At 29.2% G+C, this 20026-nt stretch overlaps 2 protein-coding genes across 2 annotated transcripts; one reads left to right on the top strand and one right to left on the bottom strand.

Annotated features, from left to right (window-relative positions):
• Nucleotides 1-1489: 1489 nt before the first annotated feature.
• Nucleotides 1490-5190, bottom strand: LOC132939552 (translocon-associated protein subunit gamma). Its single transcript, XM_061006782.1, has 5 exons — nt 4898-5190; nt 4672-4799; nt 4518-4609; nt 2364-2495; nt 1490-1898 (listed from the first exon to the last, which is right to left on the bottom strand). Exons 1-5 carry the CDS (start codon nt 5034-5036, stop codon nt 1832-1834), a joined length of 558 nt encoding a protein of 185 aa, XP_060862765.1. The 5' UTR covers nt 5037-5190; the 3' UTR covers nt 1490-1831.
• A 2035-nt stretch (nt 5191-7225) lies between these two features.
• Nucleotides 7226-8272, top strand: LOC132939361 (cofilin/actin-depolymerizing factor homolog). The gene has a single exon (XM_061006472.1). It carries the CDS (start codon nt 7462-7464, stop codon nt 7906-7908), a length of 447 nt encoding a protein of 148 aa, XP_060862455.1. The 5' UTR covers nt 7226-7461; the 3' UTR covers nt 7909-8272.
• The last annotated feature ends 11754 nt before the right edge of the window (nt 8273-20026 follow it).

Here is a 20026-nt window from a genome sequence, read left to right as displayed (position 1 = left end):
AGATCAATTTAATATTTATTGTTCGAAATCGATTTGATAATGCCAACGAACACTACCAACTCTGACGAAATTATAGTAAGTGGTGATTCTGTGCCAACCAATTTTCACATTTTAAACACTCGAAAGCCCGGGATATTATGTTCTACTACGTGCACTCATAATTATTTTTAATTATTAGTACATTAAACATTTGTTAATTGTTGCTGATGAATATTATTGAATAATGATGTAAAAAGATTAAAGAACAGATTGTGACATTATATTAAGATCAATCATTGTATAGTTAATCATTACACAGAGACAGAGTTTGGCAGTTTGGACATAAGCACATTACACTTTTTGCTTTATGGTATGTTATATATTTATATACTATTTATATTCAGTTACAACTTGGTTATTAGCCGATGTCAAATATAATTTCAAAAGACCAACGTCTGATCAGAATATTAAATCAAAATAAATTCAAGTGCATGAGCATGGAATAAATGTGTGCAAGGTTATTATATTAATATTAAATAAATGTTATCATTTAATCAACGGGTGTCCATTCATTTAAACTTCAAAGCTAATGTTTAAAAAAACCAATTTTTTAACTAATTTATAATTAGTAGGGCTAATGTTTTAATTCCCTAAAAATATTGTAAATGCATTGTATGAGCTAAAAACTACAAAAAAAAGACATACCTATCAATTATTTCAAAAAAAGAAATTTATATTAATCAAATTTTTACAAAATAAATTTATTGATATTCAAGTCCTAGTAATTACTAATAACAGTTTTGTAAAAGTTACGATACTTCAAACAGACTTATTGAAACTAGTACGTAGTTCAATACCATTTTGAACATATTGAAGTTAAAACCTCTTGCCGTCTTACTTTATAGCAATTGATTTAGACTACAAATTAAATTTTTAAGCACTTCTTTTAGATTGTTTAAACTGTACTAAGTGGTTTGTCCCATAATAACTGAGTACATAAAAAATTATCAATCAACTTCTTCGACCACATTAATTCTGCTCAGTGCGAAATTTTACAAACTAAGTGACTCATCTTCTGTATGTCGACTCAAGCTTGGACGCCCACACAACCTATTGTTATAACTATTATTTACTTATTCATTTAATTTTCTTCTGATTGTAAATACTTTAAAACGTAGACAATAGTATCTTTATTATTAATATTTATTTATTATATTATTACTAATTGTTATCTATTTTTATGTAATTCAGCAACAATAAGTTAAGATGACTTACATCAGTAAAACATAAATTAATAAAAAAATTTAAAATTTAAAAGTGTTTTGTGCGTAAGACTATATTATTTTTCATTGAATTATACATATTTATCAATTTCTAACAATGTATATCGCTGAGGAAAATGCCAACACAATCTTTGCAACAACGTATTACATTATATTAATTTAAATTACTCTAGCATTGGTTATTTATATAACTAACTATTGATGGATACAAATGAATAACTAAAATATAATAAAGATATGATAATTTATCATATATATTTTTTTTTTTTTTGATACATATTGATCTTATTAAAAATAAAAATGAACAAAGATAAACTATATTATTGTTAGCATGCAATGAGTGATTCAACTCTTGCGATAGCTATTTCAAGTAAAAACTTTTTAAACAATAGTAAAAAAAAAATAATACATTTTTTTTTTTTTACATTAGGATCTAATATATTATTTTTACAAAATTGCGTACACAATATTGTTTAGTCCATATACATCTTTCTGTATACCTTAACTTCAAAAGTTCATAGAACTTTCAGATTCTGCGATGTTGAGGAGGCAGTCCATGAAGAATGTTTTTACTGAGTTCCAGTTGAAAACAAAGCAATTAATCCACTTGCAATTCCAACAGAAAATATGTAATTCCTATGAATATTTGAGTTAAGGTAATCTAATAATACGCAAACTGAAAACCATAACTATTATTTAACACTTTAGATAAGTTATATATTATTATGTTTTGGTTAACATATAAATAATTTATTTTCTCTCACTGATTACAAGGTGTAAGAGTGTATTGAATAAAGGAGGGAAAACTTTCTCAGCAAGAAACTGTTTTCTGAAAGATAAAGACAAAAACATAAAATGGATACATCAGTTAAATTTTAAATTATTTTTTTCTTATCATGAAATTTTATCAGATAACTTAAAAACAGAACAAAATAGATTTATATTCCTATTTTGTTTTGTTAGAATTCAAAGATGTAAGCAAAATATTATAATCCCTGATATTCAATATGATACCAAAAATTAGACTCTTTAATGGTCATCGCTTTTTCTAATTATTAAAGTTTGAGTTTCTCAAATATGAAACATATAATAAAAGGATACGCTGTTGTTGAGAATCCTTTCAGAAGATAGAAACTGAGCAAAACTACAATGACCAAAAATAATGCGTTGTTGTAGAAAATTGAAAATGCTGTTGCTTCATAATCCGCTACATCGTTTTTTTGGAATAGAGCTCTAAAATCATACAATAAAATAATATCATTAAAAAAATTGGAATTACTTAACACTTATAAAATATAGGTATGTTCTATAAATTTCCATTAGCCTAAAAATCAGTAACAAAATCTCACATTTGTATACATTTAATTTTCTTAAAATCCTTTTTAACTGAAGTCAATTACAATGTTGAAAAAAAAACAATTATTTGTTTATCTTACTTATAATTTTGAAATGCATCAAATTTATATTTAAAAACATTTTAAACAATTTAATATTAAAATACATCAACCTATTATCTAGTTTAAATTTTTAAAGGTACTATAAATAATTTAGATACATATTAGACATGTAAAACAAAGTATTTTAAATGAATAAGTTCAATATCATTTTTAATTTAAAAAAAATTATTTATATAATATATCGCTACGTACTCTGGTAATTTATACATTATAATAAATAATGATGAAAGAATGTATAATTTCAAACTAACCAGAACACGACTCACGAGTCATTTCATTTTAAATGTCCCCTAGGGGATCTCCAAGAGGGGGACACCGCGTGTGGTGTAGTAGATCCTAATCATCCCATATTCAGAAGCAATTACTGAGAGCTTTAGTGAGCACCTTCATAACTTCACCTTATTCTATCCAATCAACTAAATTAAATATTCAGAATTAGAATAATGTTAATAAAAAAAACAGAAATATTTTCTGTTAAATTTTTTAGACATTACACTACTTCCTTCTCAATTTATGGTTGTCAATATGTGAAATTTGTTACAATATTTAGTACATTTTAAACAAGTTTGTGTCATGTTGTATAAAAAGAAATCCAGTGAAATTAATTTTCTGATTGAAATATTTAAATTTACATATCTTCTATATAGTTACTAGTTATCAGATATACAACAATACAATAAAAAAAAAATAAAAAATTAGTTTTTAAATTATAAGAAAATTGGGAAGTTAACTGTCAGTTTTACTTTTAATATTCAGAGGCATAAAAAAGGCAGTAATTTCGGTATTTTAGAATACTGGTAAACTGTGCATTAATATTTACCGTTGTTATCGAAAATACAGTATACCTATATTATTTTTATATAATCGTAATGACTTGATATAATAGCCATTTCCTAGGGTGGAAACTTGGAAACAGAGGTATGGTAACATACAATTTGGTATGCAGTATGTTTGTTAGTCGGAAACCATACATGCAGGTATTGCATACTTTTTAGATACATAATTCCATATAATGCTCAATGAATCATTTTAATTATCTATTAGTTAAATCTCCAAAACTCACTGAGCGATAATTTGTTATGAATCAGTTGTTTAGCAAAATAATTTCTTACGGTACCTATTTATTGCATTATGAGTAAAGACCGGATTTATATTTTCTTAAAATACCTTAAATATGTTGCTAATATTTTCGAAAAAACCTTAAAATATTCTCATTATATTCTCTTAAAAAATTTAAAAATATGCTAAAATATGCAAAATATACAAAAAAAAGCAAAAATATGCAAAAATAATCAATAAACATCATTATATTTACTTTAATATGCATTTAAAATTTTTTTTTTTTTCAATTTTATATTAATAGTGAGTTAATTATTAGGTATTTAAAGTTTCGTATTCTAATGGAATATTATTGCACTTTAGTAAGAGTTGGAAATGATAAAATAAAAAATTGTAAATGTTCAAAAAAATTTTTTCTGGGTACCGTAATATTAAGATTAAAAATAAATACAAATTTTTTCTCACAATTTACGAAATATTCCAAAATATGCTAAATGAGTTAAATATTCTTTAACCCATAAAATATTCTCAAATATGCAAAAAAAACTTTTTTCTATGCATTCAGAATTGAACAAATCATCCACATTTTTTATTTTCATAAGACTGCATAGACCCAGTAACGATATGTAAAAACATATAAATCCGGTCTTTAATTATGAGTATTAAATTGTTTTAAAAAAAAATAATAGTTGAAAGCATTTAAATAAAATAATAAAGTTGTCAAATATATATTATGTACTTTTCGTCCTTTTCTTTTTTGCTGATTTTTTTGTCATCAGCATATTTTCTAGTGATTTCCCTGGTCACTGCTTCTTCCCTTTTGATCGCGATCTAAAAAATAAGAAGGCATAATGCACAATAATACACGAAAACATAAAGTCCAACACACATACCTTGTGTTTCAATATGAACTTGGTGTTTTTGTAGGCGAATGAGATGAGGTATGTGCTGCCCAAAGTGACAAGAATGAACCAAACAAGTGCCGGCATCATTTCGATCATGTGTATTCTCCAGTAGAGCCCTGTGCAAATTAGTAATTTGGGTTATATGACAAAATCGATTTAGTAGTAAGCTATATAGTAATACAAGAGGTTGTAATGTAACATTCAAAGTACTTACAAATGGGCAATGCTGACACCATAAAAGCGCTGCCGTAGAAAAGTGCTGAAGACTTGGTGGAAACATTTCTGCTAAAATCAGACAACAATTGTTCTTCTTCTTTGGTGAACAAAGATTCAAATTTCTCCTTTTTCACCATTTTTGAGAAAAAAGTTCAACTCAAACGATGATGGGTTGAATAAAATAATATGTATGTACTAAAATTTAAAAAAACGTTCACTGTCCAAACTACGAGCTGTACAATGTATATTATGAGAGGTGAAACGTGTACGTCTCTTGCGTTACAGTTATGTTTACGTATCACCGCTTGGCGCTTAGGTCACCAACCGTGCACAACGTGTTCGTTCCCGCGCAGTGTGACCGCTAAGAATTTTCAAAATATTCCCTTCGGAAATTTCTCTCGTCGCTTCTCGTCGACGACACAGGTAATAATTTAATATAGGTATTTAAAAAAAAATACTTAAATAGGTACTTCGGTGCATGGGCGTAGCGTGATGAATTTATATAGGGGGCTATAACCTATTATATTTCTGGTACATATATTATTACACAACATATATTATTCTAAAAATGTAACTAAAAAAAATTACGAAATGGGGGCTAAACAAAATTCCAGGGGGCTATAGCTCCCTTAGACCCCCCTCCATTCTACGCCTATGCTTCAATGTAGAATATCGTAGACCTTACTGCGTTAATACTACCTTATTCCTCTTAGTAGTTAGCACAGCTTTAGATCTAAAGTCGTGGTAGTTAGTATAAGGCCTATGAGAATATTACATATTATCTACATCGTGATTCATACTATATTCGGTATGAGTATTCATTACTTATATTTATTTTTTACTTTATTATACTTTTCAGTAACAAATAAAGAGCGAAAAAAATGTTAGATACAATAATTATAGATTAAAACTATTTTATTAATTAATCTACGCCATAATGTAGATTGTAGACAAAACATTATGTTAGGTAGTTCAGTAGTTGTTATAATAATATAATTATTTGTTTTAATTTCACACTTCTTAGTATTTGTACTGTTATAATACCTCTTTGTAAAACTATGATTATAATTTATAAAAAATATTTGTCAATAGTCAAAGAATATTTTCTATTTTGTGAACCATATAATATGAGAATATTATGTCGGTAGGTAGGTATACTAAACATAGTGGTAATCTACTTGTATCTATTTCCTTTATACTTTCTAGTTTCTGTTTCTACACACATATAAAGTTTAGACTCTTAACTAATCATTAACATTAAATAAATTGCACTGTAATTAAAAAATGTGTACCTAGTCACTACCCGGCTACCCAGTGTTGTTATTAAAATATAATTTAAAGTGTATACAAAAACCTAAATTTAATTTTTATAAAATCTTTGACTTAGGTACCTACTATATAAAATAACAAACAAAAGCGTACCAGTGTGCCAATGCATATAATATTATTAATAAATAAAAAATAAAATCTCAAATCTCGACAAAAGTTTTAAGTTCTGGCAAATATTTTTAATTTTAACAAAAGAAATAAAATCGTTATTCTACGTTCAAATATCTTATTTCGTTTAAATTTGAACTTAAAATGCCTATGGCAACTGTTTTTATATATTTTTTTAAATGGTTACAATATGAACTAGTTATGAATCCTTGTTTTAAACGTTTCATATACATATTTCTAAACTACAAAATAAATTGCAAATTTTTGAGATTTTTATGAATTTTGTCAAAAATCGAACTTAAATACTTAAAAAAATATCAGGTATTCTATGTATCTTTAATATTTCTCAACTACTGTTATAACAAATTATAAGAAATCTTGTATTACATTTTCGAGCATTTAGACCAAATCCTACTTTGTAAAAATAAAAATCGTAGTCAACCCACAAGCACCAGCATCTGCTATATAGCTAGATCGAATCATCTAAATAAATATTTGAATCAATACGTATTGAAAAGGTGCGCGTAGAAAATTGAAATAAAGAGCTAAGTGCCTTGAGAAGAGTACGACGTGTTTAACCGTGATGTCGTTAGCCTACTGTCATGGACAAGAATATTAAACTTGCAAAGTTGCAACTTGCAAGCAGCTGCAGGCTGCAGCCAGCGCCCAGCTGCACGGAGCCGGGCGCACGCACGATTCGTATCTATCGTATCACCACCATTCACCGGCGTCTGATTACGATTTACGGCCAGCTGACTTGGGCACACAGGTGGCAGTGCGTACACAAGTACGGTACCGTGCAGTAACGCGTCGCGTATGGTTTCTCTTCCATGATAACCGAACATATATGCTCCTTGGGGTGTGCTTAAATCAGAGTCGAGCTGAGTCATATTGTAAGAATCCAATGCCCGTAGTAGTACAACACTGTGCCGTTCAGTACAACAAATTGTCAGAGTGTTTTCCTGCGGCAGACGTCGGGCGTTTTATTCATATAATTCACTCCGATCGTGTGTGTGAGAAGTTTACCGAAAAAAACCCGCGCTCCGTTCCGTTTTTCGCCCGTCGAAGCGATAAAAGTTTATTGCGCACACGCACAATCTAATCGAATTCGTTAATCGGTCCGAAATGGCATCTGGAGTAACCGTAGCGGATGCGTGCAAAAAGGTCTACGAGGAGATCAAAAAGGACAAGAAGCACAGGTATGTGGTGTTTCACATCAAGGACGAGAAGCAGATCGACATCGAGGTGATCGGCGAGCGCAACTCTACTTACGACCTGTTCCTAGAAGACCTACAAAAGGCCGGCCCGCAAGAATGCCGTTACGGTCTGTTTGACTTTGAGTACACTCACCAGTGCCAGGGCACGTCCGAGAGCTCAAAGAAGCAAAAGCTCTTCTTGCTTTGCTGGTGCCCAGATACTGCCAAAGTCAAGAAGAAGATGGTCTACTCGTCCAGCTACGACGCGCTCAAGAAGTCACTGGTTGGCGTACACAAGGCGTTCCAGGCCACTGACCATTCGGAAGCTTCCCAAGAAGTCATCGAGGAGAAGCTCAGGTCCACCGACAGACAGTAAAAATAATTCAACAAAAAACTTATATACAGCAATACGCATATGATATTATGTATATTTATAAAACAAAGTTTTCGTCTTTTACGTTTTGGTATTAAATAAAATAAATAAAAAAAAATATATATATAATATTAGTACTTCCACAACGTAATCTTTTATTATTACAAAACAAAAAAAAAAATATTTATAAATTCAAAAACATTTAATACTAACATTTCAATAAAAAATCTAATAATCATATTATACATTGTTATAAAGCGATATGTTCCCGTAGGAGCATTTATTTTATACCTATATATTATTTTAAGTATTTTAATGCATGCGTGTTTAATTTCTCATCGACAAATTATACGTATTTCAAACTTGATGCTCTCTACTTTATTTTGTTAGTTTTTTCTTAAATATTATTTTATAGTTCCATTATTTATTTCGTATCATTTTCCTCGATACGCGCGTGTATGGGTGTGCAATTCGAGAGTAAAAAAACATCTCATCAAAAATTCACAACACAAATATTATTTATTAATCTTGTGCTGTGTTGTGTCTTTCCTTTTGTGTGTCGAATTTGAACTTTGGAGTCTGGCGGCTCGGTTTCTTAAGTTTATTTTTTCATTCTCCCATTTCTTGGTCTATTATCGGCGTTTACTCATCCAACCGATGCACGTTCACACACACACACATACTATATACATATATACGGTTGGCTAATTTTATTTGGTTTTTTCACCGTTCTCGTCCGCTCCGCCGTCTCCTTTCGTTGGTCGGCGGGTGGAAGAGCGAGAGAGATATATTAGAAAGTGTCTAAGCCTGAGCGAGAGAAAACTACCGCCGTAGCGTCGTAGCGAATTGATGGAGGATGGACGCGGCGGCGGAACAGACGCGTAGATAACGCTATACGACTGATACGGTGGCGGCTCCGGCAGTGTTACCAACTCCGGTGCCGGTCCGGCGGAGCCTTTAAATGGAACGACGAGAATACGAGACACCCGCGCCGCCGTCGTATTCTCAAATTAAATGTTTCTAAAATAAGAGCACTCTTCCCACACACGCTGCGAACGACCGCAGCACGAAATGCGTTTCGGACGAGTGAAAACAACAAAGCGGCGGAGTGGTGTATAAAATACGATAAATAGGTGAAGACTGATTTAATAATATTAAATATTTAAATGATCGGTGTCGCGACGGAATCGTCGTGTGTCTTGGAAAACGTTTGGTTTTTGTTTCCGCAGGAGAACCGACGATATTAATATACAATATATTCAGATGGGCCTACGCGGAGAAAATCTCGTTTATAAATAATATTAAATGCACGCGCGCAAAAGGGCCGATAAAACGCGTACGCTCGTAAAGGGGGAGATAATAATAAAAATATCGTGCGCACGAAGTAGGGGAACGCCAAATGAATCATCCTCGGAACATTAAATGATGGTCGCTCCGAAACTGTACGCGGTGGCGGGCCGAGTTGTAGTAAATTTTCGCTCTCTGCCGGTGCGCCGATTGTTTTTGTTTTCATCGAAACAATATTTTTATTATTTTGGGAGACGACCGTGGCACCGACGATGAGTGTTATGACAAAAAGAAAAATGTAAAACAATAATAATAATAAAAAAAAACCCGGTGAAAGCGACTGCGGCGGCGGTTGTCGCCTTGGATGGACCGCCGTGTAATATCGTATTGATTTTTTTTCCGTTTGCTGCGCGTTGCGTCCTTCTCTCCCTCTTTACGCTCTCCTCGTCACTTACTCGTACTTGCTATTATAGTCTCGTCCATTTTTTATTATTGTTGTAGTCCCCGATCACAGATTTAACACGTCCTATTTCGCTTATTCCTACTTTTTCGTGACGCACATCGTATCCTTGTGCAAACTATTATTCATTTATTGGTGTCGCAGCCAGGGAATTTTACTACGAGTTGTGGTACTGCAACCGCGTCTTTGACGCTGAAGATGAGAAAAAAAAGTTTGAACACCTAATATTATGTTCCAAGAGCGAAATTCAAGCATATCCTTTTTATTAAATGTGCGACTTTAAAATAATGTGAATAAAGAATTTAAAAATGTTTAAAGAAAATCAGTATAAACGTCATAAGACAAATTATTTTCCAAAATTCTGCGTATTCTATTTTTAAAGTACAAATAACAATACAACTAAAAAGGAATTTATGGACATAATACATTTATATTTATGTTTATTAAGTAAGAAAGTCCTCGTATCTACAACAAAATTAAAATTGTATTTACGGTAATCTTTTCTCAAGTTAACTAAACTGTCGTAGGGCTCATGATCTGTACCTTAATATAAAACAATAGAAATTAGAGACTACAAAATAAAAAATATTTTTCAATGAGGAGGGCTATAATTATAGCATTCTCGACGTTGTCACAATGATACCAATGTTGTGCCACAGACAGTGTTTGAAAAGTTATAGTTCCAGCTGTTAAGTAATGTACCATGTACGTACAGCTGAATTCAGTGGTATTTGTTTCTTAATTCCTAGGATCTACGTTCACCGCTTGAAATTTCAATTGCCAAAGTGTACGACAATATTATTATTTCAGTGTTTTGTTTGCGTGTAGCTGCGGACTACAACGGCAGTCGGTAAGTATTACCTTATAAATACCTACATTTTAGATTCTGAGCGATGTGTGTTTTTTTTTTATTTTTGTGTCTGTCATCACCTTTTAGGACAGTAAAAGTGCTTGGATTTTCTTCAACAGTAACTTTTCTGATAGGAAAGTGAATCTAGTTGGTAGTTTTGGGGGGTCAAAAGTAAAAATTTCACAGTAGTTTTCAAAAGCGACATGAAAAACAAAAGAAAAATTAAGGAAAAACGGGAATTTTTACGCAAAATTTGTTTTCGAGGAAATCGATTTTGGTTTTTGGTGTGACTCGAAAACGAAGACCGTAGGTACATGAAATTTTAACTGAATGTTTATATTAGCATTTTCTATACACCATAACATTTTCCAAATATTTTGAGCTTAAATAGCATTTAGATCTGAAAATATCTGAAATAGACATTGTCAGTTCTCAATTTGTTTAGTTTTTTTTCCTATAAATATCAATAAAATTTTATTTGTTGGGTAGAAAAGCTTGAAAATTGAATACAAGGCTCCTACTATATTGTTACAATGACATTTGTAAAATATTAAAAATCCTTAGTCACAGTTTTTATTTATAAGCAAGTTCAAAATACGGAAAAATCACGAAAATTAGCAAATTATTTTGAGTTGAGAATTCATAAAAATTTTTGTTTTTAAATCTAAGATTCGAAAATGTAATATAGGATTACTCATAAGTTTGTCTACCTTTATCAAAAAAAAAAATGTCTACAAGAAACTTAAATTAAATTTAAGGCTCCTGATACATCGTTCTAATAGCAGTTGAAAATATTAAAAATAGATAGGCACAATTTTTTTTTATAAGCATTTATAGTTCAAATTTTGACAACATTTATCAAATTTATAATTTATTAATTATTTTGTAGTTAAAAATGTATAAAATGTTTAACTTTTATGGCTAAGGATTGAAAATTTAAAAAAGGCTCCACGTAAATAGGTTATATATAAATTACTTTTCACAATAATATCATCAAATATACTTGGTAATATCATAGGCTGACTGACCGTTTTCGCTCAGAATCGTTTTTCTTATACAATGATATTATATCATTGAATTCAAATTTAACACCATCCATTACAGTGACCCACTTGTAACCTACTGTACAGCAGAGCGACATCCACTTACCCACCTTTTTATAAATTATTGCAAAGTGCGATCGTTTAGAGTTTAGATAACTAGTATATAAAAAGGGAAGTAGGTTTATAACTATTGTTTGGTTAATAATTCTATTATAAATTAATAATAATTTTGTTATTTACTGTGCTGGACAATATAAATTAAGATAATAATAATAATAAATACTCAAATATTTCATTTATATCCTATCATGTAAACACTCAATGGTGCAATAATACATATTATGATTTGAGGTAAGATGTCGAGTGGTCATCGGGTATGGTCGTTTAATTGGTTCTCAAGTGTCGCTTTAGATTCCTATTATTGTTCCCAAAAAAATAGATAGTAGGTATCTACTAAAAATTTTTAAAATTATAAAATAAACATTTATTAAAGACTAAAGCAATAGAAAAAAGGCAATTTGATAAATGGTAACTTGGTTCCATGGTCTCCGATTTCAAATCTTTATTTTCAGAAGTTGTTATAATTTATAAAAAAAAATCGAAATAATCACTTATTTTTAGGCATCTTAGAATATATTCCTCTAGTGTTATTCAATAACTCCAATGTAACCTAAATAAATTTAAAAGTGTACTCTTCCAAATTAAGAACTGTCAATTTTTAACCAACAATCAGAATTACATTATTCACATACAACTGAGAGACTGAGTATTTTAGATAAATAATTATCTGGCCCACTACCTTATCAAAATTTAATAGACTACGTCCACGTTTATCTAAATCGAGAATATAATATAACCACAGTGATTATTTAATTTTATAATCGGTTGACACTTGACACTATTTATACCCAAAAACATGAGCTTATAATTAAATAATTTCATATCAGTAATCACATAATCAAAAATGTGGGTAAGTTGATGTCGCTCTGCTGTACAGTAGGTGACAAGTGGGTCACTGTAATGGTTGGTGTTAAATTTAAATTCAATGATACAATATCATTGTATAAGAAAAACGATTCTGAGCGAAAACGGTCAGTCAGCTGCCTATGATATTACTAAGTATATTTGATGATATTATTGTGAATAAAGTAATTTATATATTTACTTATTTACGTGGAACCTTGTTTTAAATTTTCAATCCTTAGCTACAAAAGTTGAACATTTTATAAATTTTCAACTACAAAATAATTATTACATTTTAAATTTAATAAATGTTGTCAAAATTTGAACTTTATAAGCTTATAAAAAAAATTGTGCCTATGTATTTTCAATATTTTTCAATTGCTATTGTAACAATATATCAGGAGCTTTGCATAAGATTTTCACGCTTTTCTACCCAACAAATAAAATTGTACTGATATTTATAGAAAAAAAAAATAAAAAAATTGAGAACTGACAATGTCTGTGAACAGCTCAAAAACAGTCAAATTATTTTCAAAATTTATCGTGTATAGAAAATGCTAATATAAACATTCAGTGAAATGTATCTAAGAATCATTATTCTTCATTTAAAATTTAAAATTTCAAGTCTTACGTTAGTCAAGTCCTAACTCTACAGTCTTACGTTTTTTAATTACGACAAAATAAGAAAATCGTTAGATGAGAAATCGAGTGAATATGAAATGTTGTAAAAATATGAATTTCAAACGCTCATAAAAATTTAATTTGTCTTTCTTGTAGATATTTTTTTTGTGATAAAGGTAGATTAACTTATGGATAATCTTGTACTACATTTTCAAATCTTTGATTGAAAAAGAAAAATTTTTATGAATTCTCAACTCAAAATAATATGCTAATTTTCATGATTTTTTCGTATTTTGTCAATATTTGAACTTTAAATGCTTATAAATAAAAACTGTAATACTATAAAAAAATAATAATACAGTAGGTAAAATTAATTTTTTTCGATAAAATTTCATTTGAAAAGGTTATTGTGTATAAAATATGATAATATTCTATAATTTAAAGTTTCAAGTGCTCACGAATAATTCTTTTTTAATTTTGACAAAATAACTAAAATCGTTATTCTTCATTTAAAATTTAAAATATCAAAATTTGTCATAACTTATAAGTAAAATATATATTTTAATAAACTTGTATTTATATACTTTTTAAATATTTTGGTTACAGTATAACCTATAAACTACTTATGAGAAACCTTGTCATACATTTTCAATCATTATAGCTATACAAATTTAACATATTATACAATTTTAACTTTAAATGCTCATAAAAATAATCTTGCCTATATATCTCTAATAATTTTCAACTGCTATTGAAATAATTCATGAGGAACCTTCTACCTATTACATTTTCATGCTTTTTGACCCAACCAATTGAAAATGTCAATAAATAGCTTGAAACGAGTCGAAATATTTTGAACATTTTCTTATGTTAGAAAATAATTAAATAAACATTTAATGAGAAATTCAAATATCTACGGTTATTCGTTTTTGGTTTAAATGTTTACAACAATTTAAGAAAATCGGGTAGGTACTTTCCTGTTATACGGCTATTATCGCGACTACCACCCAAGACTACCTCCGTTATCACTTATCATGGCTACCAGGATTGTTTTATGAAACATCACGATCCTGTTATCTACGACTACACTCGGCGTACGGCCACTGAAAACCGTAAAATAATAATAATAATAAAGAATAATATTATTATCGTCATTGTCGCCGAACACGATCATGAACAAAAATAGTAAATCCACAAATAAAATAAATAAAATATATTGATATCACTCTTGAAAACAGTCCATTGGTTTTTGAGTCCACCAACTTCATATAAACCACTGCGGGTAAAAAATATAGTGACAAATATCAAAATTATTATATTCAATCATAATAACATTTATATTTTAATATGATACCTAACTAGTGGTAATTATTTATATGGAAAAAAATATTAATTTCTACTTTTACTATATTATAATACCTACCTATGTAAGATGTCTAAGATGTTAATGATGGGGAAACGGCAACCTTCTATAAGTAAAATTTCCACCGTAAGTCCGTAAATCTCAAAATCTTTGTGTGATCGCCATTCACCTCTTCTTGAGAAACTTTTCCAATTCAGAAACTATTAAAATACTATAACACTAATATAAAAATAAATGACAATATTAAATATTATATACCTACAAGTAAACAAGTTTTTTGTTTTCGGTACTCTATATAATATACTGGGTCCAATTTAATATTTAAATACACACTTTTGCAGTGGACAGTCTGTGGTACTAATCACTTCACTGTAACAGCAGCATAATAAGTATACGGGTATAGGTATTCAGTTGTGAACGTCTTAAAATAACGTGATTAATTCAAAGAGCGGCTGTCATATAGCCTTTTCTACCGTATCGAAATGATAAATATACAACCGCTGTGTGGCGGTGCGTGCGGTCAAAATGTCTCTTGCGTCGTTGTTTATTTTAAACGATATTACTCATTGTCAAAAGCTGTAAGTCACCCGCGAAATCGCATCCTTGTATCGATATGTTACGTTCAAGTACTAAATACTACCGTTTAATTTACCAACCGTAATTGTTTATTGATTATTGTTATAAATGTAACGCTTAATATTTCGATTACAGCAGAGTCATCCGAATACAAAGGAACGTATGATTCGTATACTTTAGACTTGAAAATGCATATCGCAGACCGCAGTGTTTCTTTTTAGGTATTAAATATTTATAATTTTATATGCACCTGCAGGCTGCAGAATGCAGATTAAAGTATAGGTATAGACGTATAGTTGTGCAAAAACGCACATTTCAGATTATACACAACACCGAGATGGGCGTAAATATTGACATGATGTAAGATGTAACTATGTAAAATAAGAATAAAGAAAACGCATTCTGACTTTCCGAGTAAATGCTATTCGACCCGTCCAACGTTTTATTATTTATTATTATAACCTATATGTTATGATGATTATATAGTTAGGTCGACACACTCGACAGCTGTTACTTTTAAATTTACTGCGATGTTTTTGTTTTTAAAATAGATATACTTATTTTGCTTAAATTGTGTACCTATTAAGATATAATAATTTTGTAACACATGATAATTAAAAATTATATATCATGTTGAGCCCATCTATGTATAACTGTATAAAGAAAGCCGTGATTAGACAAACGAGAATTTAAAAGAAAAATACCCATCCATAAAAAAAAGCGTACAAACAATTATACGAAAACTTGAAATGGGTTTACAGGGGAGCACTCATTTGGATATAGCGTGATCCTTTTCGCAAAATAGTGATATTGGTTGTTATTTAATATTAATTGCATTTTGTTATAAGTTATATCTGTATACAGACAATATTAATTGATAAATATCTAGCGACTTTGTACCCTAAAAAACGCACTAAATGCCCTATTGCCCTAAATAAATTCCATTAAAATGCATTAAAATTGTTATTTATATTTTATTTTTATAGTAACCCTAGACCTTATCAGTGGCGCAACTAGGGGGAGGCTTAGCCATCCTGACTAAGATTTAGCCCCCCAAAAAATATTCCTTATTAATTTAGATATAGTCGTCTATATGAATTATTTCAATTAATAGTTTTGTTAGGTGGGCTGAAGCCCCCCCCCCCCAGAATTTTAACCCTAGTTGTACCTATAGACCTGATAGGAAATACGTTTTGTCTCGACTGTGTTAATCTATAAATATAATATGTTTTTAAATAAGTATTTTGTTAATGTACCTACACATTTATTTAAATTAACATAGTAATTAGTAACTATATACTTATGAATAATGATAGATTGTTAAGCATTTGTTCATTGACATACTATATCTATAGATTTTTCATCCAAATGTATCGAGGATACTATTTTATAGTAGGTATTAATAATTTTTTTAAATTATTTAAAAAACAAAAATATGATTATTATTATTAGACTATGGTTTTATTGACGAATAAATGTTTATAACTTTTGTTTATAGTAAAAGTGTTTGACATATTTTGTAAAATTTTTACATAAACACAATACACTCATAATAATTTAAAACTAGCCAGATAAGCATTTATGACTATTAGTGAAAAATGATCAAATATGCATATTAGAATTAATAATATTAACTCTTTAGGCGATGAAAAATATTTGTAGTACTTACTACCTACATTATTTAGTTATGCATAGTTATCAACGTTTGTAACCATGGTTATAAATCATACCCATTAACCATAGTTATAACGTTTGTAACCATGGTTATATAAGTTATCAACACTAAAATTGTTATTTATGTTTGTAACCATGGTTATAACTTATAACTGCACAATTTTAAAGTTAAATTTTTTTTATTTTTCTTAAAATGCATTTACTTCTGGAAGCTTAAAAAAATCAGAAGAGGTCTACGCGGCACCCACAGGTAAATGCATTTTAAGAATCAAAAAATAAATATTAACTTAAGAATTCTGTAGTTGTGGAATCATATTATTATATTGTGATTACGGTCTATATTTTAAGTAACAAACCAAAGTTATTAAATACATTTAAATGTATGAATAAAAAGAGATCACCAGAATATGGTAGACTTGCCGCAATAGATTACAAGGAATGCGCGAATACCAATATTTTTTTCTCGCTTTTTTCGTATATATAGGTACCTACCTACATTTATAAATTGCTTAAACGTACGTGCTTTATTTGCTAATTTCCAAGATGATTAATAGAATTATTGTGTTGTAAAACTAATTTATGGGTAATACGATGAGCGTCCAAACCATCTTCATGTAAGTATAATTGTATCGTCTGTGTGTATTACACTATTACTTATTACAAGTTTACAACTATTTACTTTAACCAATGTCCGATAACCTGTGTGGGATCCGCATAGTCACATATACCTTATAGTATAAGGTCTATGGGGATCCGGGGCTGTGTACCTATATTATAATATACCTACGTTAAACTAGAAAATATTTAGTTTTTATTCTGTATCAATATTATTATAAATGTGAGACACACAATAAAGATACTTGAAATAAATATTTTTAAATTTTCTCATATACGGTGCTCACTGCTCGTTGTACGTTGTATCATCATCGTTAAATCGTTCATCTCCTATAATAATCGCTTCGAATTTACAAAGAAATTGTTTGAGATTAAACAAAGAGCGATCGATGATTAATCGGAAAGACTGAAAATATATATAATATATGTTTATGTATAGTAAATATTTGTTACTAAACCTTGAAATATGCGATAAACAGCAATAAAAAAAAAACGTCATTATAGGATCTTCAATTTTATCAACATTTTTTAAAGTTCGATTTATTTACTTTGAATCATATTTACAATTTTAAAAATTTTTCTTTGGCAGGTAACAATTAAATCTCTGTTTATACGGCCCAACCATTGTTAATATACTAAATTGTATCAATAACTATAATATATAGTATATATAATATACTTATATGTTATTTATTTTATTTTTTAGTAAGCCCCGCTAGGTCAAAGAGTACAGATGATAGGTATATACAACATAGGTTATTGGGATAGCAGTATATAGTAATGAATAGTATAATGAACAATCAACAATTTTTTTAACTTACAACTATCATCAAAGAAAAAATCAAAGTTGGATAGATGTTTATTATAGTAGTGTAAAATTCTGTTACATAAGATTGTACCATTCTCACAGACCTGTACAGTCATCAATTTTTAGGTATAGTATATTAATATTACCTACATATCCACATATATACCTACTATACAAAATTAAACAGTAATCAAATTATATTTTTATAGTATTATTTTTTATTATATACCTACGTTTATAATATTGATATGTAGGTATATTATATATTATATTATTATATTATATTATATATTATAGGCATGAACGTATTCAGCGATATCCTGTTTACACGCGGATGTGGTTAATAACTGTAAATATTTAATTGATTTATTCAAAAAAATTAAGATTTGGAGTTGTCAAACAATATGTCAATATTATAGGTAGGTATATATTTACAATTGACAAAATTATCATAATATCATACATTCTTATAAATGCTTCGCCTATAATTATGCTCATCATCTTATTTAATTAAATACTATTGGTGAAAAAATAAATCAAGCTTGATAAGAAATTTAAGCTTAAAACATGAATAATAATTCAACAAAATAATCGAAACAACGCTCTTATATTTTAATTTTGTATTGCGATTTGCGATATAATATTACCTTATACATACAATTCGTAGGTAATGTAACTAACGGCCAACGGGAAATACATTTATTATGCTATACTATCAGTTATGTCATTAAGTCGAAGGTCATAGACTGCACTTTTATAAATTATAAACGCGATTATTTTCTATGGATAATTATTACGGAAATATCAAATATGGTATATCATATATATATATATATTATATTTATTAACCTAAATAATTAAATAATCATTAAGTTAATTAACGATACGGTGTTTTTAAACAATAAACATTGTAACGTTAATATTAAATAATAATCCCGAAAAAAACAGATTATGCTTATGTACATAATATTATAGGTACTTACCGTTTTTCTACAGATGAATTTAAACGAAAGACAATTCAGGTTACTTTTTTTTGCTTACTGTTGCGAACAATAAATTACAATAGGCACTGGTACCCGTGATGTATTATATTATTTTTTACAATATATACAATACCTATATACAATACGTTTCTTTTCCGGCGTTTTCTCTTTGCGGTCGCTGTAAAACGCTCGATCTTTCGACTGACCGATAATATAATTTTGGACGGAATCCCAGTTTTTGTCTCGTAAATCGTGTATTCGTGCGACACAAGCTCAAAATACTTCTTCATTGAGTGACGTCCATCTGAAATTGTTTGATATTGCAAGACAATCATAATATTAATATATTATACAATAAAATTATGATTCGTCTAATATAATATAGTAACGACTTTCCTTATAGTTCTGTTATTTCGGTAAGCCGGTGTTCTATGCATTTAGCTTAAATCATTTATGTATGTCTGTTATAATGTTCAAAATATCAAAACCATAACTAAATAGTCAATGATCGAAACATTTCGAAATGTTCTGGGTGCCCCATGCCTCATGTCCTTATGCCTGTGTGTTATACTGTAAATAATTTTCATTTATTGTAAAAGTATCTGTGTAAAAATAATATCAATAAGTCAACGGTACCTACAGCCGCGTCATACCCTTTATAATAATAATAAAATAAGTAAAAAAATTAATAATCGTGCGCTTTAAACACGCACGAAGTACATAGTAGGCATAATATTATCAATTTATATCATATGTGACGATCTCGCCATCTCACCCGTCTGTGATGTAGCTAGAACTTTTTATAGACGATTTAACTTATCTGTTAAAAATCATGATAATCCCCTAATCAAAGGACTTGCGTCGGCAAACATACCCGA

Source organism: Metopolophium dirhodum, chromosome 2 (genome assembly GCF_019925205.1).
Source record: "Metopolophium dirhodum isolate CAU chromosome 2, ASM1992520v1, whole genome shotgun sequence".
NCBI classification, from domain to species: domain Eukaryota; kingdom Metazoa; phylum Arthropoda; class Insecta; order Hemiptera; family Aphididae; genus Metopolophium; species Metopolophium dirhodum.
Note: the sequence above shows the minus strand (reverse complement) of the source record. Positions and strands in the feature narration are given on the sequence as shown.